The sequence below is a fragment of the Hemitrygon akajei genome, chromosome 4 (assembly GCF_048418815.1).
Source record: "Hemitrygon akajei chromosome 4, sHemAka1.3, whole genome shotgun sequence".
Classification (NCBI taxonomy): Eukaryota; Metazoa; Chordata; class Chondrichthyes; order Myliobatiformes; family Dasyatidae; genus Hemitrygon; species Hemitrygon akajei.
This window is the reverse complement of record NC_133127.1, coordinates 75,661,077-75,684,650: the sequence shown is the minus strand read 5'-3', so window position 1 is coordinate 75,684,650 and position 23,574 is coordinate 75,661,077. Positions and strand designations below refer to the sequence as shown.

At 42.5% G+C, this 23,574-nt stretch overlaps 1 protein-coding gene across 1 annotated transcript; it reads left to right on the top strand.

Annotated features, from left to right (window-relative positions):
- Window positions 1-3,834: 3,834 nt before the first annotated feature.
- rbp4l (retinol binding protein 4, like) lies at window positions 3,835-21,900 on the top strand. Its single transcript, XM_073042877.1, has 6 exons — window positions 3,835-3,968; window positions 7,229-7,346; window positions 8,977-9,113; window positions 9,671-9,783; window positions 18,800-19,012; window positions 21,442-21,900. Exons 2-6 carry the CDS (start codon window positions 7,230-7,232, stop codon window positions 21,453-21,455), a joined length of 594 nt encoding a protein of 197 aa, XP_072898978.1. The 5' UTR covers window positions 3,835-3,968; window position 7,229; the 3' UTR covers window positions 21,456-21,900.
- The last annotated feature ends 1,674 nt before the right edge of the window (window positions 21,901-23,574 follow it).

Sequence of the window (23,574 nt, the reverse complement as noted above, 5' to 3'; positions counted from 1 at the left end):
GCCCATCACCTCCCTCTGGTGATCCTCCCCCCTTTTCTTTCTTCTGTGGTCTTCTGTCTCTCACCAATTTACTTCCCAGCTCTTTACTTCATCCTTCCCCCTTCAAGTTTCACCTATCACCCTGTGTTTCTCTCTCCCTCCCCCCCACCACCTTTTAAATTTACATCTCTCCAGTCCTGCTGAAGGGTTTCGGCCCAAAATGTCGACTGTACTCTTTTCCATAGATGTTGCCTGGCCTGTTAAGTTCCTCCATATTTTGTGTGTGTTGCTTGGATTTCCAGCATTTGCAGATTTTCTCTTGTTTGGCATATTAACATGGTTGCCAATGTATTACTCAACAATGATAAATATAGTGATGAGTTGGGTCCATAGTTCAGATGCATATGGATCATCATTTGTTACTTCCTTCCATTTGAAGTACACAGACTATTAACCTCACAATCTACCCCTTCATGGCCTTTGCTTCTCATTGCCTGCAGGCACACAATTTCTCTGCAAGTTTAACACTGTAATCTGCATTCTGTCATTGCTTTTCTCTTATGGACCTTGATGGACTAACGGTGTGAATGGATGGCATACAAACCTCAGTCCATGTGACATTAATAAACTAATTAACAATTACGTACCATGCTATATATCTCCCACCCTTTAACAATCTTCTAATTAGGTAGTTAATTCACCTTTGATCCTATGCCTTTTATAAATCTCTACATAGAATCAGTAATTGTGATCAGTGAAAAGAAATCCAATGAAATAGCAATTGCTTTAGTTACACCCATATAAAATCCAATTGAATTTGCTGGCTATGACCCACCCTTTAAAGATCTGTGTTGGTTCTCTCTAATCACTTCAGTTTTTTTTTACCACTATTTTCTCCATGCTTATATAGTATATCAATATTTTAGACTAACAAGCCCTGAATATCTTGTTTACCCTCTCTCTTAGATGTTACAATTGCCATTTTCATTTCAGGGGGCAAAAATAAACCCAGAAAGCATTGGAAGATTATTCAGGAAACATTTAGTATTTCTACTTTCTCTAAAATCCCAGTATGCAAAACATCATGTCCTGAAGTTTGTACTTGAGTACAATATTCATTTTTAATACAGTATCCTTGTTTGTGTAAATTTAGTGGAGTTCTAGCCCTTGATTATTCATTAATTTCTCTCAAACACCAAGTAGATTATTTGTTTTGTCTAACATAAGACTAGATTGCTCAGTAAGTCTGTCATTTCCTTATTCAGTACTGAAGAGCATGAGTAACCAAGTCAAGCCAATTATCATTTAACTGCACTGATATATACCGTACATGTATCAATGACTTTCTTTGGTCAATACTCTCCAGCTGACGCTGGAAGCATGGTGACACTTGTGGGCTGCCCCCAACGCATTCTGGCACTGTGTTGGTCGTTGACACAAACAACACATTTCACTGTTTCGAAGTATGTGACAAACAAAGCTAACCTTTAATCTTTAGGTAAGGCACTTTTACTGAAATAGCCTCTGAGAGCTGAGAATGACGAGTGTTTTGCCAGCCATTGTTTCCCCTCTTCCCACACCTCCTCCTCATGCAGACAGCAGTTGAGATTCATCATGGTAAAGTTGTGGTTCATGAGCAAGAGATGCTCACCTGAGGGACACGCAATAAGTTCAACTGGAGTGATGCGGACACGAACTGCAGCGAGAGGCCTTTGACTGTTTGCTGTCTTGCATGTCTCATTATGGATATGCTCTGTGGTTCCTGACAAGGACCCTGACCCACCACATTACAGGTGATCTTTGTGCACCAGATATCCAGACTGCTTTCATTCCAAAATGATAGGCAGGTCACAATCAGTCATTGCTGCTGTTCCGAACATCATGATGGCAATGCCTGAGATCAGAAAGATCTGCTTACTGTGGGAACCAAATTCCTTTCAAGTGTGCAAACACTGTTATTTCCTTCCACTGTGAATTTTCCATTTGTATAAATAGCTACCGTCCTGTCCTTTTCATCTTGGTCAACGGAGGAAGAGATGCAGGCATTACTGAAGAAGGGTCTTTGACCTAAAATGTGACTCTGATCCACACATGTATTTTCTGTTTTCATTTCAGGTTTCCAGCGACAACAGTTCTTAAAAAAAGTTTCATTAGATACTGCCCTGGGTAGAGAGCTGCAAAAAGAGACACTTGCAGAATCTCACACCCAGTAGCTGATATTTCCTGTCTCAAAAGAGAAATAAAGAGTACTTTGTCATCTTCAGAAATGTTCACATTGCAAGGATGCCCTCTTTAGAATAAAAGGAGCCCATGGAAACTATAACTTTGACAGCAGCAGACAGTACTGGCCTCGGTGTGCTATGAGGCCCAATCTGTAGCCACAGCCGCTGGATTAGCTCGATAATGACCTTTTTGGTGAGGTGGTGTTGAGCAATTCCTCATCAGCTAACTTCACATGGGGGGGGGGGTAATACTCTTTTCATTGAGACAGGGTTGAGTGCCCCATTCTCACAGCAGCCATTCCCTTCCCCTCGCAACGTCTTCCTATCTCATTCTCCAGTCCCACAGGTTCTTCCCATCGTTAATATTTCTGAGGCCATTAACAGCAGTAGAATCTTTGTGTCTGGACAGTGACAGAATGATAAAAATAAACCACAAAGTACCCAAAGTACCAGGCAACGATGAGCTAAAAGACAAGCTGTGACCCACCCTCCCTTAAGTATTAACTGGTGAGGGACCTACCTTGTCCATTGGTGCTACGTGTTTAAAGGTAGATTTAGCACATAAAGTCAGAGAAAAGGGCAGCACATGAGAAATTGGTGAAAATGATACTGAAAGCAGGTCTGCTATTAATGTGGTGCTGTAAGTATAAACTGTGATACTGGGATTAAAAAGGAATGGAACCCTCTCAGTGTAGGCAAGTCCTTCCAGAGGCCAAAAACTTACTGTCTCCACAATTGAACTTTGCCAAAACGGGTGCTGCAAAATTAACCTCCTAGCTCATACCTTTGGAGAAAATCTTTTTGTGTTGTTGATATCCCTTCAAAGCTGAACTATAAGACTTGGAGACGTGGAGGCTTGACGCTTGAGATGAATCACTAAGCTGATTTATTTCACAAGCGACGAGTAAGCAGACTAGCTAACGGTCAAATTAAATTCCACTTACTTAGCTCCAGCTCACTTCTTCGATCAGAAATGTTAAGTGAAAAAAACTTCCGTAACATGAACTCCGTTCCTCCCTTCAACTGACTCTCTTTCTGTACTGCTTCTTATAGGAAGAACACATCCCCTGTACTTTTACTGCAGTTTTGGGGCAAAAATTGTGCTAGAACATTCTTAGTTAAAATCTTAAACAAGCTTACTCCATTAAGCATAGACTTCGATCTTTTGTAAATTCTGACCTGAGGGTTTAGAATCACATTCATCACAGAGGATGCAAGTTATTAATTGTCCCTGGATGAGAAAATTGCCAGGAGTCTCTATTTGTATTCTATCATTGTAACTTGGTAGGAACCCAGAGAAAAGACACTGGAAATACTAAACAGGGAACCCTCATATAAATTTTATCCCTGTGTGAAATAGAGTATGAATTGCAATTTACTACAAATTGGATCATCGTAGTTTTAATACCTGCAGCAGTTTAAAACTAGTGTGAACTCGGTTATTTTCTTTAAATGTAGCGTGACTTAGTTTAAAAATCCTTCCTTGAAATGAAGTGTTCATAAATTTTAAAAATGTGACAGGTATGTAATGCCCTCAGATGTGTGGCCAGTAAACATTTGTACAAGGATTACCCGAGGATCTCTTCTGACTGGATTAACCAAAAGCTTATGCAGTACCAGGACAAAAATAGCAAATTAGTCTGCCCATTCATTAATATTTAAAGCAGTTTAGAAAAGGGATTAAACTGATATTCAGAAAGCCTCGGATCTGATTCAGACAAGGACAGACGTTCCCTTTGCAAGAAAGTATCTCGCAATTTACAACAGGTGAATTTTTGGAAATTTATTTCTTCATGTATATACCGTTTTCTTAAACTTTTAGCAATCTCTGCTTTATGAGGAAAAAGCTAACTATTTTAAGTATAATGCTCAATGCTTATGTTCAAAATGTTGGTATTTAAATGCTTGCATTAATGAATAGGAGTAAATGTTAAATAATTTTGGTGTGGCTCTTTTTCAATGCTATGAAATATTTTTGTTTTTAAAGCTTCAGAATGATACACTAGTTTAGTGCCAAAGGAATCTCATCAGGGGCTATTGGTTTTCAAACAAAATAGAAATAAATGCTAAAGGTATTTGGATATGGGATTAGTTTTAGTTTCCTACTATTGTGGCTCTTGGTTTACAGAATAAAAATAACACATCTGGCAATGCCGTAAACAAAGAGATTCTGCATATGCTGGAAATCTAGAGGAACTCAGCAAGACAGTCAGCATCTATAGAGGGGAATGAACAATTGACATTTTGGGCCAATACCTTTGATGAAAGGTCTCAGTCTGAAACATCGACTGTTTATTCCCTTCCATTGATGCTGCCTGAATTGCTGAGAACCTTCAGTATTTTGTGTGTTATTCACTAATGCCAGTTTTTAAAATCAGAAATAATCTCTCCTTACGTCCACAATCACCTATCACACACTTACATAATAATTAACATTGTTATTCTGTATTTACTGTTGGTTATGATTCTGATTTGAATGTTAAATATTCTAAAAGATTTCCAAAATTTCCCAATCACTTTTTGCAATTGAGCTAATCTTCAATTATCCTGTCACTCTATTATGAATGATCTCAATTCCTTCTATGCCCTTCTAATTGTCATTTGTGGTGAAATAGCAGAATTGATACACAGTAAGCAGGGAAAGGTGAAAATAATTAAGTCAATAAGTTTGACTAAGTTAGTTATTAAGTCAGTAAGTAAGCTAATAGGCAAGATCACATACCTTTCTCTTCTTTCATCCAAGTCACATACAGATATAGTGAAAAGCCCCTTGCTGATTTGAATGTCTTTTCATTATTTGGCCCCATGTCCTACTGCCTTGCCAATTCTCCAGCCAGGTTGAAAGGTTTTTCTTTGGTTGCATCAGCTTACATGTTAATATCTCTTGGGCTGACATTTATTGAATAGTGATGGCCTGCAATAAATTACCTTTGGCACTTGTCTTTATATGATCTATTTCTGATCATGTGAGCAATGATGCTTTCATTGCCTGTTGCCGGGTGACAGGGAAGATAGCAGTGGTGCTGATGTTTGATTCACTGTGGCTGGGGTGGTGGTGACACCGGGGTGTTGAATGGAGGATCACAGGAGTTTGACCTGTGATGAAGAAGGAACGGCAATATAGGGTAAGTCAGGCTCTTGAGTGACTTAGAGGGAAATTTAAGAAGTGACGATGTTCTTGTGACCTTGTCTTTCTGAGTAACAGTGGCAGGAAAGTGTGCTGGATGAATTGCTGAATGGATCACATAGATTGCTCATAATGTAGGTCTAATGGGTGGGTGAGCTCCATAGTTATCTGTTCCCATATGGTCCTCATGCAGTACAACACACTGTTAAATGAAATGTTATGTACTGTATAAAACAGCTGCATTTAGATTTTCTATTTTACCCACTCAGTATCCATCGTCTAGACAATACTTGAGCCATGGTATAGATACAGGGGTCCAGTTCACTTCTAGTCACTGATTATTTCCAGTGATGTTGATAATTGAGAGCTCACTAGTGGTTTGTGACATTTAAAGGTCAAAATACTGTTATGCAGTCCTTTTGTTTAAGATTTTAATCTCTTAGCAATAACTGACTCAATTGTTACCTGCAACCTTTTGTTCAACATCAATATAGCATAAATATACAAACATGTTTCTAATATTCAGATAATCCTTGTACCATATCTTATTACATAAAAGATAGTATAACTCTTTGGTAGATGCTTTCTGAGTCAGAGCTAATCTGAGTCCGACCCAATCATAGCCAATCCAAGCACCCTGGCCAAGATCATAGCCAATTCAAACTCGGCCTGACCTTGGCCAATCCAAACACCTCTCAACCATGGCCAATCCAAACATGACCTTATCTTGGTCAATTCAAACCCCTCTTGACAAGGCCAAACCGAACCTCACATGCCTGTGGCCACGGCCCAAGCTCAATTCAACTAACCACAGATCTGGTCAATCCAAACCCAATTTAACCATAGCTACACCCGAGCATAGTGTTGTTTATCAATATCTGACAAAACCTCCAGGCAAGTAATCATACTCAACAGAGCTCTGTTTCCTAGCTGCTCTATTAATTCATGTATATACTGATTGCTTAACATGCACCATTCATTTACTTTTTCTAAGTTGGGACACTGCTTGCACACTTGCAAACCGACCAGGTTCTCTATGAGGTGTCTTCCTGACTCCTCTTGTCAGATGTGAGGGAGATAACCCCTTCCTTTGCAATGGATGGTCTCTGGAGTTGTTACTGCTGATACTTTTCCATAAATTCTCCCTAGATGCATCCTGATTTCTTGACAGCCACCCACAGGGCTATCAGCCTGTTCTTTCCCCACAATTGTACTTTCTTCGGGACTTCTTCACGTGCTGTCTCCACCTCGAACCTTGGTCTTCAAAGATGAATCTCAAGGATGTATATAGTACATAGGCTTTGATAGTGAATTTGAACTTACCTCTTGGCTTTGGTGTCTATCAGCCCATTTATTTGTAATGAGCTCAACAGACAAGAAACATCTGTTCTGTTGAGTAGTACAGATTAGTGAAGGTCTCTCTAAGTTTCAGATTGCTCTGAGTATGAACTTTCTACACAGCCGACTCCCTGACTGGAGAAGCTCCACTCCTGGAGCCTATCAGAATACTTGAGAATGGTCAATCGAAACCTCAGCAACTCACCAATCCAAGCCCCACCTGGTCTTAACCAACAAAATCTGAACTGGACCTAAACACTTGAAAGACTTTTTCTATTCCACATCATCACCCCCCCCCCCCCCACCCCACCTCCAATGAAAGCAGTGACAACCATCAATATCCTGAAGATGTTATTTATCTGTTTTGAGGAGAAATCACCCAATACTATCAAGAGCAGTGGCCACATGCAGTAATAGAAAGTAAATTACAGTGATCTGGAGAGACCACAGAACAGCCAGACTTGACTTGTTCCATCAGTAACCTACAACATAATTCCTGCAATTTTGAGGTAAGAGTAAATGTATGAAAACATTGAAGATAATATTTTATTGTCCTTCATAGGATGAATTACTCCAGGTTTGTCCTCCTCACCATTGTCATCTCATTTATTGAGGATTCCATTTCCACCTCCTGTGTTGTTGATCAATTCAGTGTGAAGAATGGATTTGACCAGAAGAGAGTAAGTTGTTTCTTATGTTTTAAATAAATCTGCAGTAAATAAGGAAAAAAATGTAAAAAAAAATCCAGTGGCAAAAGGCAGGATTTATCTTGTGTCATGCCGATCAAATACTGCCAGAAAAATTCGATCTGGGCACCACAGTAAGAGCAAGAAGCTGGGAGTTGAGAGAGTGAGAAATGTACACTCACTCCATCTATTGCTTGTAACTCAGAAGAGATTGTGGGACTGGAAAGGGAAACAGACAAAGGAATAAGCAGGCTAAACTGTCTCAAATTTGGCTTTGATCAGTGATGTCATGATGCTTGCTCCAATTATGTCAATGTTCCCTTCTCCAACGGGGTAGGAGGTCTTATTCACACAGTGTTTTTCTCTCACTGATTTGTTGTTGCTGGTACAAGTCATTCTATGGCCGCTCCTCTTGCTTGATAGAGGACAATAAAGGTTATACTATGTGTTAGTGCAGTGGGATTGACAGTTGACAGAGCATGCAGAGTCTTAAGTGTTGGGGGAAGGTTGAAGTACTGGTATGTGTGGATACAGCAAGTAAGATCTTTCCCTTCATCTGCCGTTCATCCATTGCTCATGAATCCTTCTATTAGGAATTGGAATTGGGACTGGATCCAAAGTAGCAGTGAGCAAGGAACATGGAGAAGGCCTGAGGGATGATAGGAGGAGAACTGGAGAAAGATATAAATTCAGCACAGTGCATGAGGGAAGCCTGGACTGGGATAAAAGCAGAGAAAGCAACTGTTACATATAGCCTCAAGCTTAGACACAAAGATTGAAAAAGAGACCATTGACCTTTTGGAAAAAGATAAGCAATGTGCCACCTTTCTCTCAACCATCAGGTTTCTGTCTAACATCGAACTATATTCCCTAAAACTCCAGGGTCTAAATCACTCTGGCCCCAGCCTGCGCACTGGCTCTTCTCCAATTGCAGAAATCTGGGCAAGTGATCAGCCACACCTTTAGAAAGCGGGGCTCCAAATGGTAATAGGACCTTCTGCCTGATGGTAGAGGGTCAAAGAGATTGTTGGATGGATGGGAGGGATCATTGCAATGGTAAGGGCCCTGAGTATGCAGCACTCCTGATAAGTATCTCTAAAGGGTGGAGGAGTGACGCCGATGATCCTCTCGGCAGTCCTCGCAATCCTTGGTAGGGACTTGCGGTCAGATGCCTTGCAATTGTAGGACCAGCGGTTGGAAAGACTCCCAGGACTGATGTGAAAGGACCTGCAGCAGTCCTGATTGACAGAGAATGCTGCTGGGATTGAAGATCTATTCACTTTCCAAAGATATGAGGACTCTTGGTCATTTTGAAGCAGTGCTTCCAATTGTTTGAAGCCATGTCCCTGGATCCGTTGCCCCCTCCCACCACAAATGGCGGAAGGGCCAACGTCTTGAGAGTTCCACCAGAAATTCTAGCAGCTGATGGTCTGCTCTACCAGACTAAATAATCATCCTCAGCATAAGTGTAAAGCCCAAAAGCATTAAATAAACAGCTGCTTCCAGCAGCTTGAGTTCTAACAGAATAGAAAATGTATATTAATCTTGCACGAATTTGTAAATTATATTTGTAACACAAGTAACTCAGCATAGCACTATAATTTGTGCATTTTACAAATTGCAGTACGCTGGAAAGTGGTATGCTCTGGCAAAGAAGGACCCTGAGGGCCTGTTCCTTCAGGACAACATCTCAGCCGAATACTTTGTGGATGATGAAGGAACTATGACAGCGTCTTCAAAGGGAAGAGTAAAACTTTTTGGGTAAGTTCCATTTTGCCACCATCTAGATTTGATGCTAAAAAGCCCTTGGCAAAGTCCAAAATAATAATCATTTAACTTACTTAATTGTCAATGTTCCTCCTTTAAGATTCTATTATTGAGCTGCAGTTACAATGGAGCATGCATAAGATTTATAAGAAGAAACGACTTATAATTTCTTCATTATTGCTAAATGGAACACATCTAACTGGGGAATATTACATTTCTGTATTTTCTTTTCTTAACTATTTGCACAGTGATGCTAATTAATTTTGACTTTCTAGTTTGGGTGTTCATTAATCTATAACATATGTCAAGAATACCACCAGATTACTTTCGAAACCAAAGTAGCCTAAGCATGCACGTTTAAGCCTTTCTTTTGAATGATAAGAAATGAACAAATCAGAAAGGAATTATATAAGACCATTTCCCTCAAAGTATCTGCTTCATCTCCCGGGCTATCAAGTAGAGTAGGGGTAAACAACATTTCCACTGTTCATGTTTTAACTTTGTAATGGTTGCTTTCTATTGGAACTAAATGGTTGACCATTCACTGGTAGGTTCTGGGTGATCTGTGCAGATATGGCAGCTCAGTATAATGTACCCGATCCTCATGAACCAGGGAAAATGGAGATGACCTACCAGGGGCTTGCAAGCTACCTGTCCAGTGGAGGTGAGTGAATGGTGACATTTATATTTTTATATTGACGAGACTACATTTAACGATCAAAGCTGAAAAGTTTCATTCCCCATTGATTTTACTGCCTTTAATAGACATATTCTTGTAAATTTGTTTCACTGGATGGTTATAATTATTTTCTTCAACCAGTAGAGATGATACTGAGACCTCAGAGCAAATCAAGGTTACAGACTGAGCTCTCTGAGTAGTCTACTAAAGACCCTTTGTGTGGACTGGAAAGATGCATATTTTCATCACATAGACAGAAGTCAGTGTTGTCTTGTTGATATAGGAACTAACCTTGCCAGCAATACCACTTCCTGGGAGCGTTCTAAGCAAAAATCAAAGAATGTAATTAGGATCATTTAAATTTTAGAGGATACATATTCCATTTGCACTGCACTAACCTTTAGTGCTAGCCAAGAAGGCGGCTCTTTTATCAGCCTGTTTAAAAGTATTATGCTCTGCTTGTGGTTTAGTTTCTGATTTCATAATTCTGCACACACTTCTAGTACTTCTTACAATGTTTGACCTCTTTTGAGCAGCCACTATGCCAAAACAGAGGCTGAATATCTATGAGTTTTAATGTTTTTCTTAATATTCAGCCATCCTTCACAAATAGGTTCTCCCCTGAAATGAGTGGTCAGGTAGGACAGACTTTGGAGAAGGATGGTGAAGGGGCTTCCATACTCTTACAGTGAAGAAACTTGAGGTTCTCAGATACTCCTTGTCGACTTTGATTGGTTAAGGGCCAAGGACGCCATCAGTGGGTGAGTGTTATATTTCTCTTCAAGGAGGCTTTGAGAACTTGCATGAAAGGTTAGTTTTACTCACCTGGTAATCTCTCGCTGTGAGGAACGCTGGAGTCGAGTGCCTGTTTGGGAATGATGTTGGCTGCCCATTGTGTTTGAAGCACTTGTAGGGCGTGGACTGAAAGCCAGTATGAAGCATGGCTAAAAAAACACAAAATACTGGCAGAACTCAGCAGGCCAGACAGCATCTATGGGAGGAGGTAATAACGACGTTTTGGACCGAAACCCACCCTTCATCAGGAGTGAAGTAACATGGGATGGTCGAGGGGGGATAAGAAGTGGGGGGAGGGATAAAGTAGAGAGCTGGGAAGTGATAGGCTGGAGGGAAATGGGCTAGGGGGAAGGTGGAGAATTATGGGAAATAAAAGAGAAAGAAAGGTAGGGCTGGGGGGAGAGATTATAGTGAGGGGGGAAAAAGAGAGAGAAAGAGAACCAGACTAAAATAATAGATAGGGAAGGGGGTAAGGGTGGGGGGCAGGGGTATCAACGGAGGTCAGTGAGTTGGATGTTCATGCCGGCAGGTAGGAGGCTACCTAGGCGGGAGATAAGGTATTGCTCCATCGACCTGCATGTGGCCTCATCTTGACGGTAGAGGAGGCCATGGACAGACATGTCGGAGTGGGAGTGGTCTGTGGAATTGAAGTGTGTGGCCACAGGGAGATCCCGCCACTGCTGGAGGACTGAGCGCCGGTGTTCGGCGAAACAGTCTCCCAGTCTGCGGTGGGTCTCCCCAATGTATAAATGGCCACATCGGGAGCACTGGAAACAGTATATCACCCCAGTTGACTCGCAGGTGAAGTGGTTGCCTCACCTGAAAGGACTGTCTGGGGCCTAGGATGGTGGTGAGGGAAGAAGTGTGGGAGCAGGTGTAGCATTTCTTCCGTTTGCAAGGATGAGTGCCCGGAGGGAGGTCCGTGGGGAGGAATGGGGGGGATGAATGGACAAGGGAGTCGCGTAGGGAGCGATCCCTGTGGAAAGCCGAGAGTGGGGGGAGGGGAAGATGTGGCTGGTGGTGGGATCACGTAGGAGGTGGCGGAAGTTACAGAGGATTATACGGTGGATCTGTAGGCTGGTACAGTGATAAGTGAGGACCAGGGGGACTCTATCCCTGGTGGGCTGGCGGGGGGACGGGGTGAGGGCAGAGGTGCGTGAAATACGGGAGATGTGATGGAGGACAGAGTTGATAGTGGACGAAGAGAAGCCCCTTTCTTTACAAAAGAAAGACATCTCCTTTGTCCTAGAATGAAAGGCCTCATCCTGAGAGCAGATGCGGTGGAGGCGGAGGAATTGAGAGAAAGGGATAGCATTTTTGCAGGAGACAGGGTGGGAGGAGGAATAGTCTAGGTAGCTGTGGGAGTTAGTAGGTTTGTAGTAGATGTCGGTGGATAGGCTGTCTCCAGAGATAGAAACAGAAAGATCTAGAAAGGGGAGAGAGGTGTCAGAAATAGACCAGGTGAATTTGAAGGCTGGGTGAAAGTTGGAGGTGAAGTTAATGAAGTCGACGAGCTCAGCATGTGTGCAGGAAGCAGCACCGATGCAGTCATCGATATAACGCAAGAAAAGAGGAGGACAGATACCGGTGTAGGCTTGGAACATAGATTGCTCCACATGGCCGACAAAAAGGCAGGCATAGCTAGGACCCATGCGGGTGCCCATGGCTACACCTTTAGTTTGGAGGAAGTGGGAGGAGCCAAAGGAGAAATTGTTAAGGGTGAGGACTAATTCCGCGCGGCAGAGAAGAGTGGTGGTAGAGGGTGACTGGCTGGGTCTGGAATCCAGGAAGAAACGGAGAGCTTGGAGACCTTCCTGGTGGGGGATAGAGGTATACAGGGACTGGACATCCATGATGAAAATGAGGCGGTGGGGGCCAGGGAACTTGAAATCTTTGAAGAGATGTAAAGCATGGTAAGTATCACGGACATAGATGGGAAGGGATTGAACAAGGGGAGATAAAACAGAGTTGAGATAGGCAGAAATGAGTTCAGTGTGGCAGGAGCAAGCAGAGGTAATGGGTCTGCCTGAACAGGCAGGTTTGTGAATCTTAGGTAGGAGGTAGAAATGGGAAGTGCGGGGTGTGGGAACTATAAGTTTGGTGGCCGTGGATGGGAGATCTCCTGAGCTGATGAGATCGGAAATGGTTTGGGAGACAATGGACTGGTGCTCCCTAGTGGGGTCATGGTCCAGGGGTAGATAAGAGGAGGTGTCAGATTTCCCCCCTCACAATAATCTCTCCCCCCAGCCCTACCTTTCTTTCTCTTTTATTTCCCATAATTCTCCACCTTCCCCCTAGCCCATTTCCCTTCAGCCTATCACTTCCCGGCTCTCTACTTTATCCCTCCCCCCACTTCTTATCCCCCCTCGACCATCCCATGTTACTTCATTCCTGATGAAGGGTTTCGGCCCGAAACGTCATTATTACCTCCTCCCATAGATGCTGTCTGGCCTGCTGAGTTCTGCCAGCATTTTGTGTTTTTTAATTTATTTCCAGCATCTGCAGATTCACTCGTGTTGCCTATGAAGTATGGCTACCTGCTGGGGATGGTTGCTGCCTTCCTGTAAAGTTCAGAGACCTGGAGAGCCTGCAGTTGGTACCACAAAGCACTGGAGAGATACCAGAAACATCGTCTCTGCCATACCCTCCAAATCTACTGAGAGGATAAACAAACTGAGTGGTGTTCTCTCCCAGCGTCAAGGTGCTAATTGCTCAACCAGCCACTGTACTCCAAGCAAAAAAAACCAGAACTGTTGGAGGGACTCAGCAGATCAGGCAGCATCTGTGGAGGGAATTAGGTTCTACACTGAGCTCTGTTAGGGCAAGCAATTGAGGAACATCTCTTCTGATTCAACATAGCCGAGAAAAGACTCTATGGTGCGCCTTCATTTTACTAGGGGGGCTCTCTCAAATCAGAGCATCCTCGGCACTGTCTGTGGGTGCTGCTTTGACTCAGATCTTTTAATGTTTAAGGTAAAAGAAGAGGACATACTTAACAAGTGGCCACTTTATTAGGTACACCTGTACACCTGCTCATTAATGCAAATATCTAATCAGCCATTCTTGTGGCAGCAACTCAATGCATAAAAGCACACAGATATGGCCAAGAGGTCCAGTTACTGTCCTGACCAAACATCAGAACAGGGAAGAAATGTGATCCAAGTGACTTTGAATGTGGAATGATTGTTGATGCCAGACCGGGTGCTTTGAGTATCTCAAACTGTTGAACTGCATTTTCACACACAGCAGACTCTAGAGTTTACAGAGAATAGTGCGAGAAACAGAAAAAAATACATCCAGTAGGTAACAGTTCTGTGGGCAAAAACACCTTGTTAAGGTGGGAGGTCAGAGGAGAATGGCCAGACTGGTTCAAGGTGACAGTAACTCAAATAATTACACGTTACAACAGGTGCGCAGAATCACCGAACACACAACACATCAAACCTTGAAGTGAAGGGCTACAGCAGCAGAAGACCATGAACATACACTCAGTGGCCACTTTATTATGTACCTCCTGTACCTAATGAAGTGGCCACTGAGTATCTGCTAAATGACGAGAGATTGGAGTAGATCTGATGGGACCTCTCTCACCTGCAGACAGGTCCCTGGGTGGACCTGACAACACCTTGTCACGTACCCCGTAACTGGGTGTCAGACCAGCAGAGAAAGAAGAATCCGTTGGAGTCTGGTGATACCAAACTAAAGGTGTTTATTAGTAAACTACACAATACAATATCAAAAATGCAAATATACATATAAAACAAGTTAGCAGTAATAAACCTAAAAGTGTAGGAATAATAATAAGCAATAATAAACAAGCTCTATTGATGTCTAGGGGTAAATGAATTGTCATAGAAAAGTATAAGATTCAGTTCAGTTCATACATGCGTGCTGAGGTAGTTATGGTTGTTGTGTTGTATTCGTTGGAGAGAGAGCGAGCGAGCGAGATGTAACAGCTGCAGCAGGCAAACCTTCTATTGCTTTCTTATTCCGTCATATCATTGGGGTCATTCAGCTATGACCCCTCTGTCCTTCAGCTAGACCGTTCTTCTGTGGTGGACTCGTCACTCTGGCATGAGTGGACACACCCACAAGTCCCCACCGGCCCTGCTGTAACACTGTGAGCTTTACTGACCGATCTCCTGGTTCGGTCTCCGAAGCCCCCCACCTTTCTGTGGGTTCCCAACACTCAGTCAGTGCCCACTGGTGTGTCTGAGGGGTGTCTCTCCAGACCTGTCTTTTATCCCCACTCACAGGGTCTCAGCTATCCACCAACTCTGAATGACCGTGTCCATCAAATCAGGCCACTCCTGTTATCTCCTGAGGAATGTTAACGAGCAAAGTAAAGTCCTTGTAGTGGAAGGTAAATAATCCAGGAAGAGTCATAATACAGTAAATCAACAATCTCTCTCCCCCTCTTATCTGTAGCAGATGTTCTTGCCTGTGTTTCATCTCTCTCTCTCAGTAGCAGCATAGCAACAGCAATAGTTCGTAGTTCTCAGGAGGGGGGTTGGGAATGGTTAACTCTGCACCCCATTTCCATCAGGTCTGTCCATCACTCATAACAACCTGAACTATCTTATCAAGGCATAGGATGCAATTGACCGAACACTGGAATACAAACGGGAGCCCTCTGGCTGGTGCCTGTTTCCATTTTCTATCACTCTGCCACTAACAAGCCAGCAATGTGTGGAAGTTCACAGTTACAGCCAGAATACTGCGGCTCCGTCGACCGGGGAAACTTTAATTCTCTACAGGTGAAGGGGGCTCGACTCCTGCGTTCCTCACAGCAGACTTATCAGTGTGGGTCTTACAAGCACCTCAGATCACAGTGGTTTACAGGCAGACACATCTCTGCCCACTACAGTGGTATTTTTCATGGTCCTTTCATCCTGTGATAGTCCTCAGGGCTGCCTTTATTTGAGACGCAGACTTCCTGTCCTGGCAGGATTAGTACTCTGCTGAATGTGATTATAACGAGAGCTGCTTTGCAGTAAGGACTATTCCTGACTAATCACTTATCGGCCTCAAGCAATTCTGCCCCTGATCGGACATAGGTTGTTCACTCCACAGACCACAGGTTTACTTACCTTCACCAGTATCTAGCCCTTACAATCAGCAATGTGAACAGGTGAGGGTGCTATAAGATTATAAAAAACAAATAAAACAGGAGACGGAGGAGGAAGGGGAGAGCCGGCAGCCACTGATCCTACTATCAACCTCGACTTTGAACAGCAGATTAATTAAAGAAGCCTACAGCTAAGTCAGCCCTCCACGTCTGCAGCCAGTAACCATGACAACCATTTCTTATCACCCGTTTGTTTTCTCCTGATCACACAATGAGTGGTGCAGTTTGACGGCTGGCAGAGCTGTTACCTCACAGTGCCTGAGACCTACGTTCAATCCTGACCCCGGGTCTGAGATCTGTAGAGTCTGCACACTCTCCGTGTCTGTATGGTCTCCCTCCAGGGGTTCTGGTTCCCTCCCACATCCCACAGATGTGCGGCTTGTTACCTGGTTACTGCTAGTTGCCCCTAGTCTGTGTGTGAGTGGGAGAATGTGGGGTGGGGTTACATGGAGAATAAAAATGGGATTGCTGTATGATTAGTGTAAATGTGTGGTTAATGCTTTCGAATGCCTGCCTCCCTGCCCATCGCCCTATGTTTCTATAACTTACCTTCAACTGACCTTAGAGAGGCTAAGGTCGCTCTGACATGGAATATGGAAGTTTGTGACAGCTGGCTAAATGGCACTGGGCCTGCAGTGGTCTGATAGGGAGAGAGGAGAGAGGGAGAGAGGAGAGAGGAGAGAGGAGAGAGGAGAGAGGAGAGAGAGAGAGAGAGAGAGAGAGAGAGAGAGAGAGAGAGAGAGAGAGAGAGAGAGAGAGAGAGAGAGAGAGAGAGGGAGAGGGAGAGGGAGAGGGAGAGGGAGAGGGAGAGGTGAGAGGGAGAGGGAGAGGGAGAGGGAGAGGGAGAGGGAGAGAGAGAGAGAGAGAGAGAGAGAGAGAGAGAGAGAGAGAGAGACTCTCTCTCTCCCCCCATGGAGTGAATACATTTAGAAAACCTACAGCACAATACAGCCCTTTGGGCCCACAATGTTGTGCTGAACACGTCCCTACCTTAGAAATTACTAGGCTTACCTATAACTCTCTATTTTACTAAGCTCCATGTACCTATCTAAAGCCTCTTAAAAGACCTCTGGAGTGCGCTAGCATATAGGAATCCCATTTCAAAACTTGCCTTAATGAGAACTGGGGATAGGTGTGCTTGAGTATTATCCTTGTTTCTATGGCAGCAATATGAGTTGACACAGAGCTATGTGAGTTTGTGTAACTTTAACTTGTGTTGTGCTGGCAACTGCAATGCCAGTTTTGTCTAAATTGGAAACTCCTGTGCCTTTAGTCAGTAGGTTCTGGGTTCATTGCCCATTTACAAAAAACTTGAGCAAAGAATCTACACTCTCACTTCAGATAGTTCTTTAATAAAATAATGTAATGTGTTGTATAAATGTGTGCAGATTTTCCATCATGGTGAGTTCCGCTTGAGGGGTGATGGAACTTGCCACTTGTTAGAAAGAGTTCTTTGTTGCAGAGTGCCTTGCCAAGTGTTAGGATTGGTCAGTCCTCAGTTAGGCCATGTGCACTCTCTTTGGTGGGATATCCAGTGCACCAAGCAGTTTCTGGCATAAAAAACAAGAAACTGAAATACTGAGCTCATCAAGCACCTGTGGAGTGTGAAATAGAGTTAACATTTCAGGCAGGTTAAGTTCTTTCATTAGTAGACCTTTTGCCCTTGAACTCTGCTTCAGAGTTTCCTGCAACAGAGCTAGTGTGTGATCTCATCCTCCGGTGAGATGGTATCAATGGCACGTGTTTCTCTGCTCTATGTCCTGCATGGTTTTGAGCTTGGGAGTGGAATGGAAAAATAGGATGGCAGGAAATGGAAAGCTTAGGTTTGCTCCTGTGTGCTGAATGCAGGTTCTCTGCAACACGGTCGTCCAATCTGTGTACGGCACTGTCAACACTGAATACTTTTAATAAACATATAGGATGGCAAAAGGTATGTGGATTTCCTTTGCAAGTTGGTTGAGTTATAGGCCAAGGAGATCATATCTACAGTCCCCTGTGATGGTTTGGTTTCCATCACTAAACTGAATATATTTATTCTGACAGCAAACATTCACCGAATTATTTCATGAAATCTTAGTTTGGCATGTAGGGAAGTGATTGATTAAATTGTCCTATTTCAAAATACCCATGTCATCATATAAAAAGCTGAGATTCATTTTCTTGCAGCCATACTCAATAATTCCATAATAGAATCAATGAAAGACAGCTTGAACTGTTTTAGCCAGAGTTTAAGACAATAAACACAGATCTTATTGACATGCAAGGTTCTGATCTGATAAGAAGTGGAGAGGATATTCCTATTTTAGACTGTCTAGAACCAGGAGACACAGTCACAGATAATGCTAGATAGACTTGAAAGTTCTTTGCAAAGAGAGTTGTGAATGTTTGGAATTTGTCATCCTTGAATATAATGGAAGTTCAGTCACTGACCTTACCCAAGGCTGAGTAACATTTTTTGACTCAAAGCAATCAAAAGATATGGAAACAAACATACATCATGCACAAGGAAGAGATTCAGCCCTGATTTCATCTGGTAGCAGAAAGGCTTAATGCATTGCAAGACCTGATATTCTACTTCTTTCTGAAAAGTAATCTTAAAAATATTCTATAGCCTCTGTTCCTCCACACCTGGATGGACAATCTTCAATTTCTTTACAAGCATCAGAATGTTTCTCTTCTAATCAGCTGGACAGCCAGTAGCGCCAATACTGCGATCCTTAGAAATAAAATTTCTAATTCTCCATGAAAGAAGCTGAACTTACTTTTTTTAGTTTAAATTTCTTTATGCTTACTTGCACCCTTTAGCTAAAAAGATACAAGTTGGGATCATCTCTGAATCAAATATCTTCTGATATTGTAATCCTTGATAACTCGGATAATCGTTGATATCTGCAATGTATACGTGTATAATGAATGAATTGTTCAGTGATAGTGAATCTTTTGTAATGCTGAAAATCTCCTCTTTCCAAATTCAAATGTGAATTATTTAGATTGATCTTTTTAGAATTTAGAATAATTTTTAGCTTGTTCTACAGAATGTACAATTATCTGATACTAAACGGTGTTTATACTGCCTAGGTGATCAGTACTGGGTTATTGACACCGATTATGATAACTATGCCATCACGTATGCCTGCCGTAGACAGAAGGCAGATGGAACCTGTGATGATGGCTACGCCCTCGTCTTCTCCCGTAACCCTCACGGTCTTCCATCGAACATCCAGCGCATTGTTCGTCAGAAACAGGAGGAGATTTGCCTCACTGGGCAGTTTGAACCAGTGCTGCAATCAGGTGAGTAAAATTAAACTCTATTAAAAATGAATAAAATGAGTGAACCAGAGCGTGTGAGATTAATAATGCCACAATGGAACACCTGTTCCAGCTATACCTCCTGTCTACTCAGTGTGGTGCTCAGGGAGATGGATATCTGGAGTGTATGCTGGAGTTTTAAAAATCTCAGATTACAGTGGGAACCATTTTCTGATATTTGACAGTCTCAACAACTGATTCACCACAACATAAAGGCAACTCGCAATTTGTGACGTTAACAACCAACAAGACCCTTCAGCAGCACTAACTAGCCATCTCTCCATTTACACTCGGGTTAGATGCAGATTTGTCTCTGGGGTAATGTCTGTCTTATTACTGACTTCTGAAAAATAACATTGTCATCTGAGAAGTTTTGCTGCTGCTTTCCCATCTGTTTCATTGCTGCTCTTCCACTATGTGTGGGTTTGTGAAGTGAGCAGGACCAAGTCACAAGCATGAGAATGAAGGGTAAATTATTATGCAATGGACCATCGGCTTCACTTAAGAACAATATACGAAGCACATTTTCTTTATAAAAGGCAGAACCCTCAAGCTAATGCACCAACTGCAATCAAAACTCAAGCTTCCTATTGGGTCATGGACAGTGCTGTTTATACCTATAAGGATCTCTGGGATCATCTTTGTTGTAATGGGATCCTTTCAGATTACAACATTTCGTCAATGACGGAACACAATTTATAGTCCACCACGTCAGTGAGGTTACCAAGCTTCTCTGTAGCAAAAGGCTAAGTTCTCTTCCTATGCCCAGCATGAAAGAGGACAGCAGAGTTCATATTGCAGGACCCAAGTTGGGAGAGATTGTACCCAGATTACCTAATGTGCTGCCCATCTTCCTGAACTGAAATGGATTACATCTCCTCAACGGCAGCTTGTTAGTGATCATAGATGAAATGCTTTCCTGTTCTATGCTTGACTTAACTGTAGATGAGACAGAACGAACCAAAGAAGAAAAGCATGTTTATCATATGAACCCCGTGCCCCAAATAGTCACAAACCAGTTCATTAAAGTGTACTTCCTTTGAGTTGCTGTTTCATGGTATCAGACAGGGAAACCTTCTGTCATTCCTTAGCTGAAACACTAGCTGTGTTTCTCCATATTGAATGTCACTTGGAAGAAGTATTGAGAGGACAAATGGACCAGAATTATTTTCAAGTAGGATCTCATTATCCATTAAACATCAGGCTTTCAGCACTGAGAACCGACCATGTCAGGACCAACACAAAGAATAACCCTTCTTGACCTTATTCTTACAAATCCACCTCTTGCAGATGAGTTTACTAGACTGGGCAAGGCACAGCTCTTTCATCTAGTCTGACAGTTGCATTGTCCAAAGTAGGATAAATTTAGGACAGATCTGACAATTTAAACTTCCCAACTGAGAACATTATGTAGTACTGATAGCATCAGACATGTAATTCTCTCCTAACTATAACTTCAAGCCTTAGAATCAGGGAAGCAATTCTGGTTTAGTGGGGAGTGCCGAGGACCATGCCGGGAACAGCTCCACATGAACATGGATGTGAGATGCCAAATCAACATCTTTAATCTGATGCAATACCTTCCACTTACCTGAATAAATCTACAATGCCATATGGGTCAAACCATGAAATTTGCCTGATGGGAAGAGGAGAATCCTTCACCATTAGCTCAGTTTTTCCATAACTGATACACTATGGGTGCTATATAGATTATCTTTAAAATGCATTGCAACAACTTCTTCAGTAGACTTCTGCCCCAGTCCCAACCCCCACCCTAAAAACCATGATCTCCATCACCCCAGAGACTGAGGACAACAAGACAGTGGTAATGTCACAACCTGCAAGCTTCTCTCCCAGTTATGTGTTATTGTGACTATGTCTTCATCTGTATTGGGTCAAACTCCCAGAGAGCCCAAGATGACAGCACTTTGAAGACTTGTTTGTAAATCTACATTTGTTGAAGAAGGTAGCTCGCAGCTGCAGGATAAGTAGCTTATAATAAAGGCACAAATAAATGGATGGTGGGAGGGTCTGATCAATGGGTTGTGGGGGTTGGGGCCCAAAGGGGAGCTTTCAAAAGTGATAAATATACATTAAAGACCTACTTGAGGGGGGGTTCCTAAACCTGACCTACTTGAGGTTAACTCCAAGACTAGCAGAAGGATAATTAAAAATTAACGAGTCACATGCATTGTCGACCTGCAAGGGAAATTTGCAAACTATTTTTTGGGGGCTGGAGGCCTGCAAGGTCATCTTTATTTAATTAATTATCAATTGTAATTGCAATTATCCTGTTTTCCATATAAATGTCATATCAAGATTTAGGAGCTATATTAATATTAAAATAATCTAGAGTTGTAACTAAACAGTTAAGAATTGTACTTAATTGTGATTTTTAAATTATTTTTCAGGCGCTTGTCCTTAAAGTTTCCAAAGGGAGAGACGAGTTGTTGGAAGCAGAAGCACAGGGTTTCATTATAAAGATCTGTTACATTAATTAAGGTTGCATCAATAGATGCAAAAACCTTGTAGGTCCTTTAAAAAATTATGGGGCAGAAGTAGTTGGTTTACACAGCCTAATGTTTTTGTTTTATATTTGTAATAGCAGATATTAATAAAAAATGTTTCAAATTGTTGCCCATAACACGGATAGAATCTTGGCACTAAACAATAATTAGAACTGAAATGAACTTCAGTATAATTTCCTCCTTGTCAAGTTGTAGACATACATGATTATTTTATAGGAAAAGCTATGATAAAGACCATTCATTCTCAAACTATGTGGAATAAAACATTGTTGCTGTTGTAGAGTGTGTGTATCCAGAAACTGATATAACTGTGACTTTTACCAATAAATACATCTGCTGAAAGATTTTCACCAGACTTCATTTCTGTTTAAAAAAAAGTCAGTCAGCACTAGTAGCCAATTTTTTTGAAATATAACATGGTTGATAGAATGAACAGATTGCAAATAGCGGAGACAAACCGCTCAATGAGGGAAATAGGTGAAGGTTGTGAGGAGTCATCACTTCATTGAGGAAGTACTTGCTGTAACCTGTCCCTTGCTGAAGCCATGATAATCTCCCAATTAAGTTAGCTTTAAATAATGCATGCTAGAACTTAATATGTGCCTTTGCTATCTTTAATATGTGTTCAAGATAAAAGCTACAGTTAGAACCATAGAACACTACAGCACAGTACAGGCCCTTCAGCCCTCCATGTTGTGCCGACCCATATAATCCTTAAAAAAGATCTGAGTTAACTTGCTAGAAATAGTCATCAAGTTGTGCGGCATCCGTGTAGGGAGAAACAGTTAACATTTCGGACTGGTTTAATCAGAACTAGCAAAAGTTAGAGGTAACACAAGCTTACAAGTGAAGAGAAAATGGGGTGAGAAAAACAAAAGGTCAGCCCAATGATGAAGGCAAAGGTAAGAGAGAAAAAGGGGAGGATGGTGATAATACCAAAACAGGAGGTGGAAATGGGAAGAGGAAAATAATCTGAAATTATTGAATTCTATGTTGATAATGGAAGTCTGAAAGAAAAAGGGTTAAGACCAATCTTACTAAACTAAGTTACGATCTAGCTGAAGTAGACTGGGAAGAGTTACCTCAGTCATACAAGTACAACACGTGAACTTGGAGCAATGGTAGACCCCTCAAGCTCGTTGTACCACTTAGTACAATCACATGGCTGATTGACTTTAACCTCAATTCTACATCCCCATCAACTTGTGGTAAACTTGCTTCTCCTTACTGACGATGTAGATCTGGGGATCCAAGATGTACTGGGTCAGATGGATCACAATGTACAAGTCCATGGACAATGGGGGTGGGTGGAGATCATACCATGTGTTGCCCTCACCCTGATGACCACCTTCATATGTGGCTGCATCAGGCTATGTGTAAAATCTAAGTACATAGGCAACAAATACCACTACATGCCAAGGTTCTGACTGTCCCTGGAGTCACGAAAAATGGGTTTATTTCTATTGCCACGTAATGTCCCAATCGGCTGCATGTTGCTGAACTACCTGTCCTCCGTGGAAAGGTTCTTCCAGACCAACGCCTTTGACCACAAGGCTCTCAGGCAATGGTCAGCATGGAGCATCCTGCAGACGCTGAGGGAAAGAACTTGATGGACACTGTGGAGTGGTTCCCTGAGCAGAGTATCCAGACCATCTGGCAGAATGCCTCACCACTAGATCTGAGTGACAGGCACCAAGACCTTGACTGGCTGGCAGTGAAGGGGGCCCTCCCAGTCAAATCTTCCGTGCACACTGCTTGTGGGGTGACTGTGGTGGAGACAAAACAGTTGCTCACCTTTTTGTGGACGTGGGATTGTGAAGGAGTTGCAGAGAAAGATGCAAGGGCCTGTGTCACGGTTTATCTGAGCAGCTGAGGACTCTCCGATGTCCCAGGGCCACACACAGGGATGGGCATCAAGTGCAGCTGGTAGATCATCGACTCGGTGAATGACTCCCTTTGGTCTGCCAGCACTTCGAGATGTCCATGGAGGAATGTTGCTGACTGCCACGTTCCAGC

What these genes read in the sequence shown, in the direction of transcription:
- rbp4l (XM_073042877.1), top strand. Translation starts at nt 7,230, where the DNA reads ATGAATTACTCCAGGTTTGTCCTCCTCACCATTGTCATCTCATTTATT. An exon ending in ATGGATTTGACCAGAAGAGA is followed by an intron (nt 7,347 to 8,976) that starts GTAAGTTGTTTC and finishes TACAAATTGCAG; the next exon opens with TACGCTGGAAAGTGGTATGC. An exon ending in GGAAGAGTAAAACTTTTTGG is followed by an intron (nt 9,114 to 9,670) that starts GTAAGTTCCATT and finishes ATTCACTGGTAG; the next exon opens with GTTCTGGGTGATCTGTGCAG.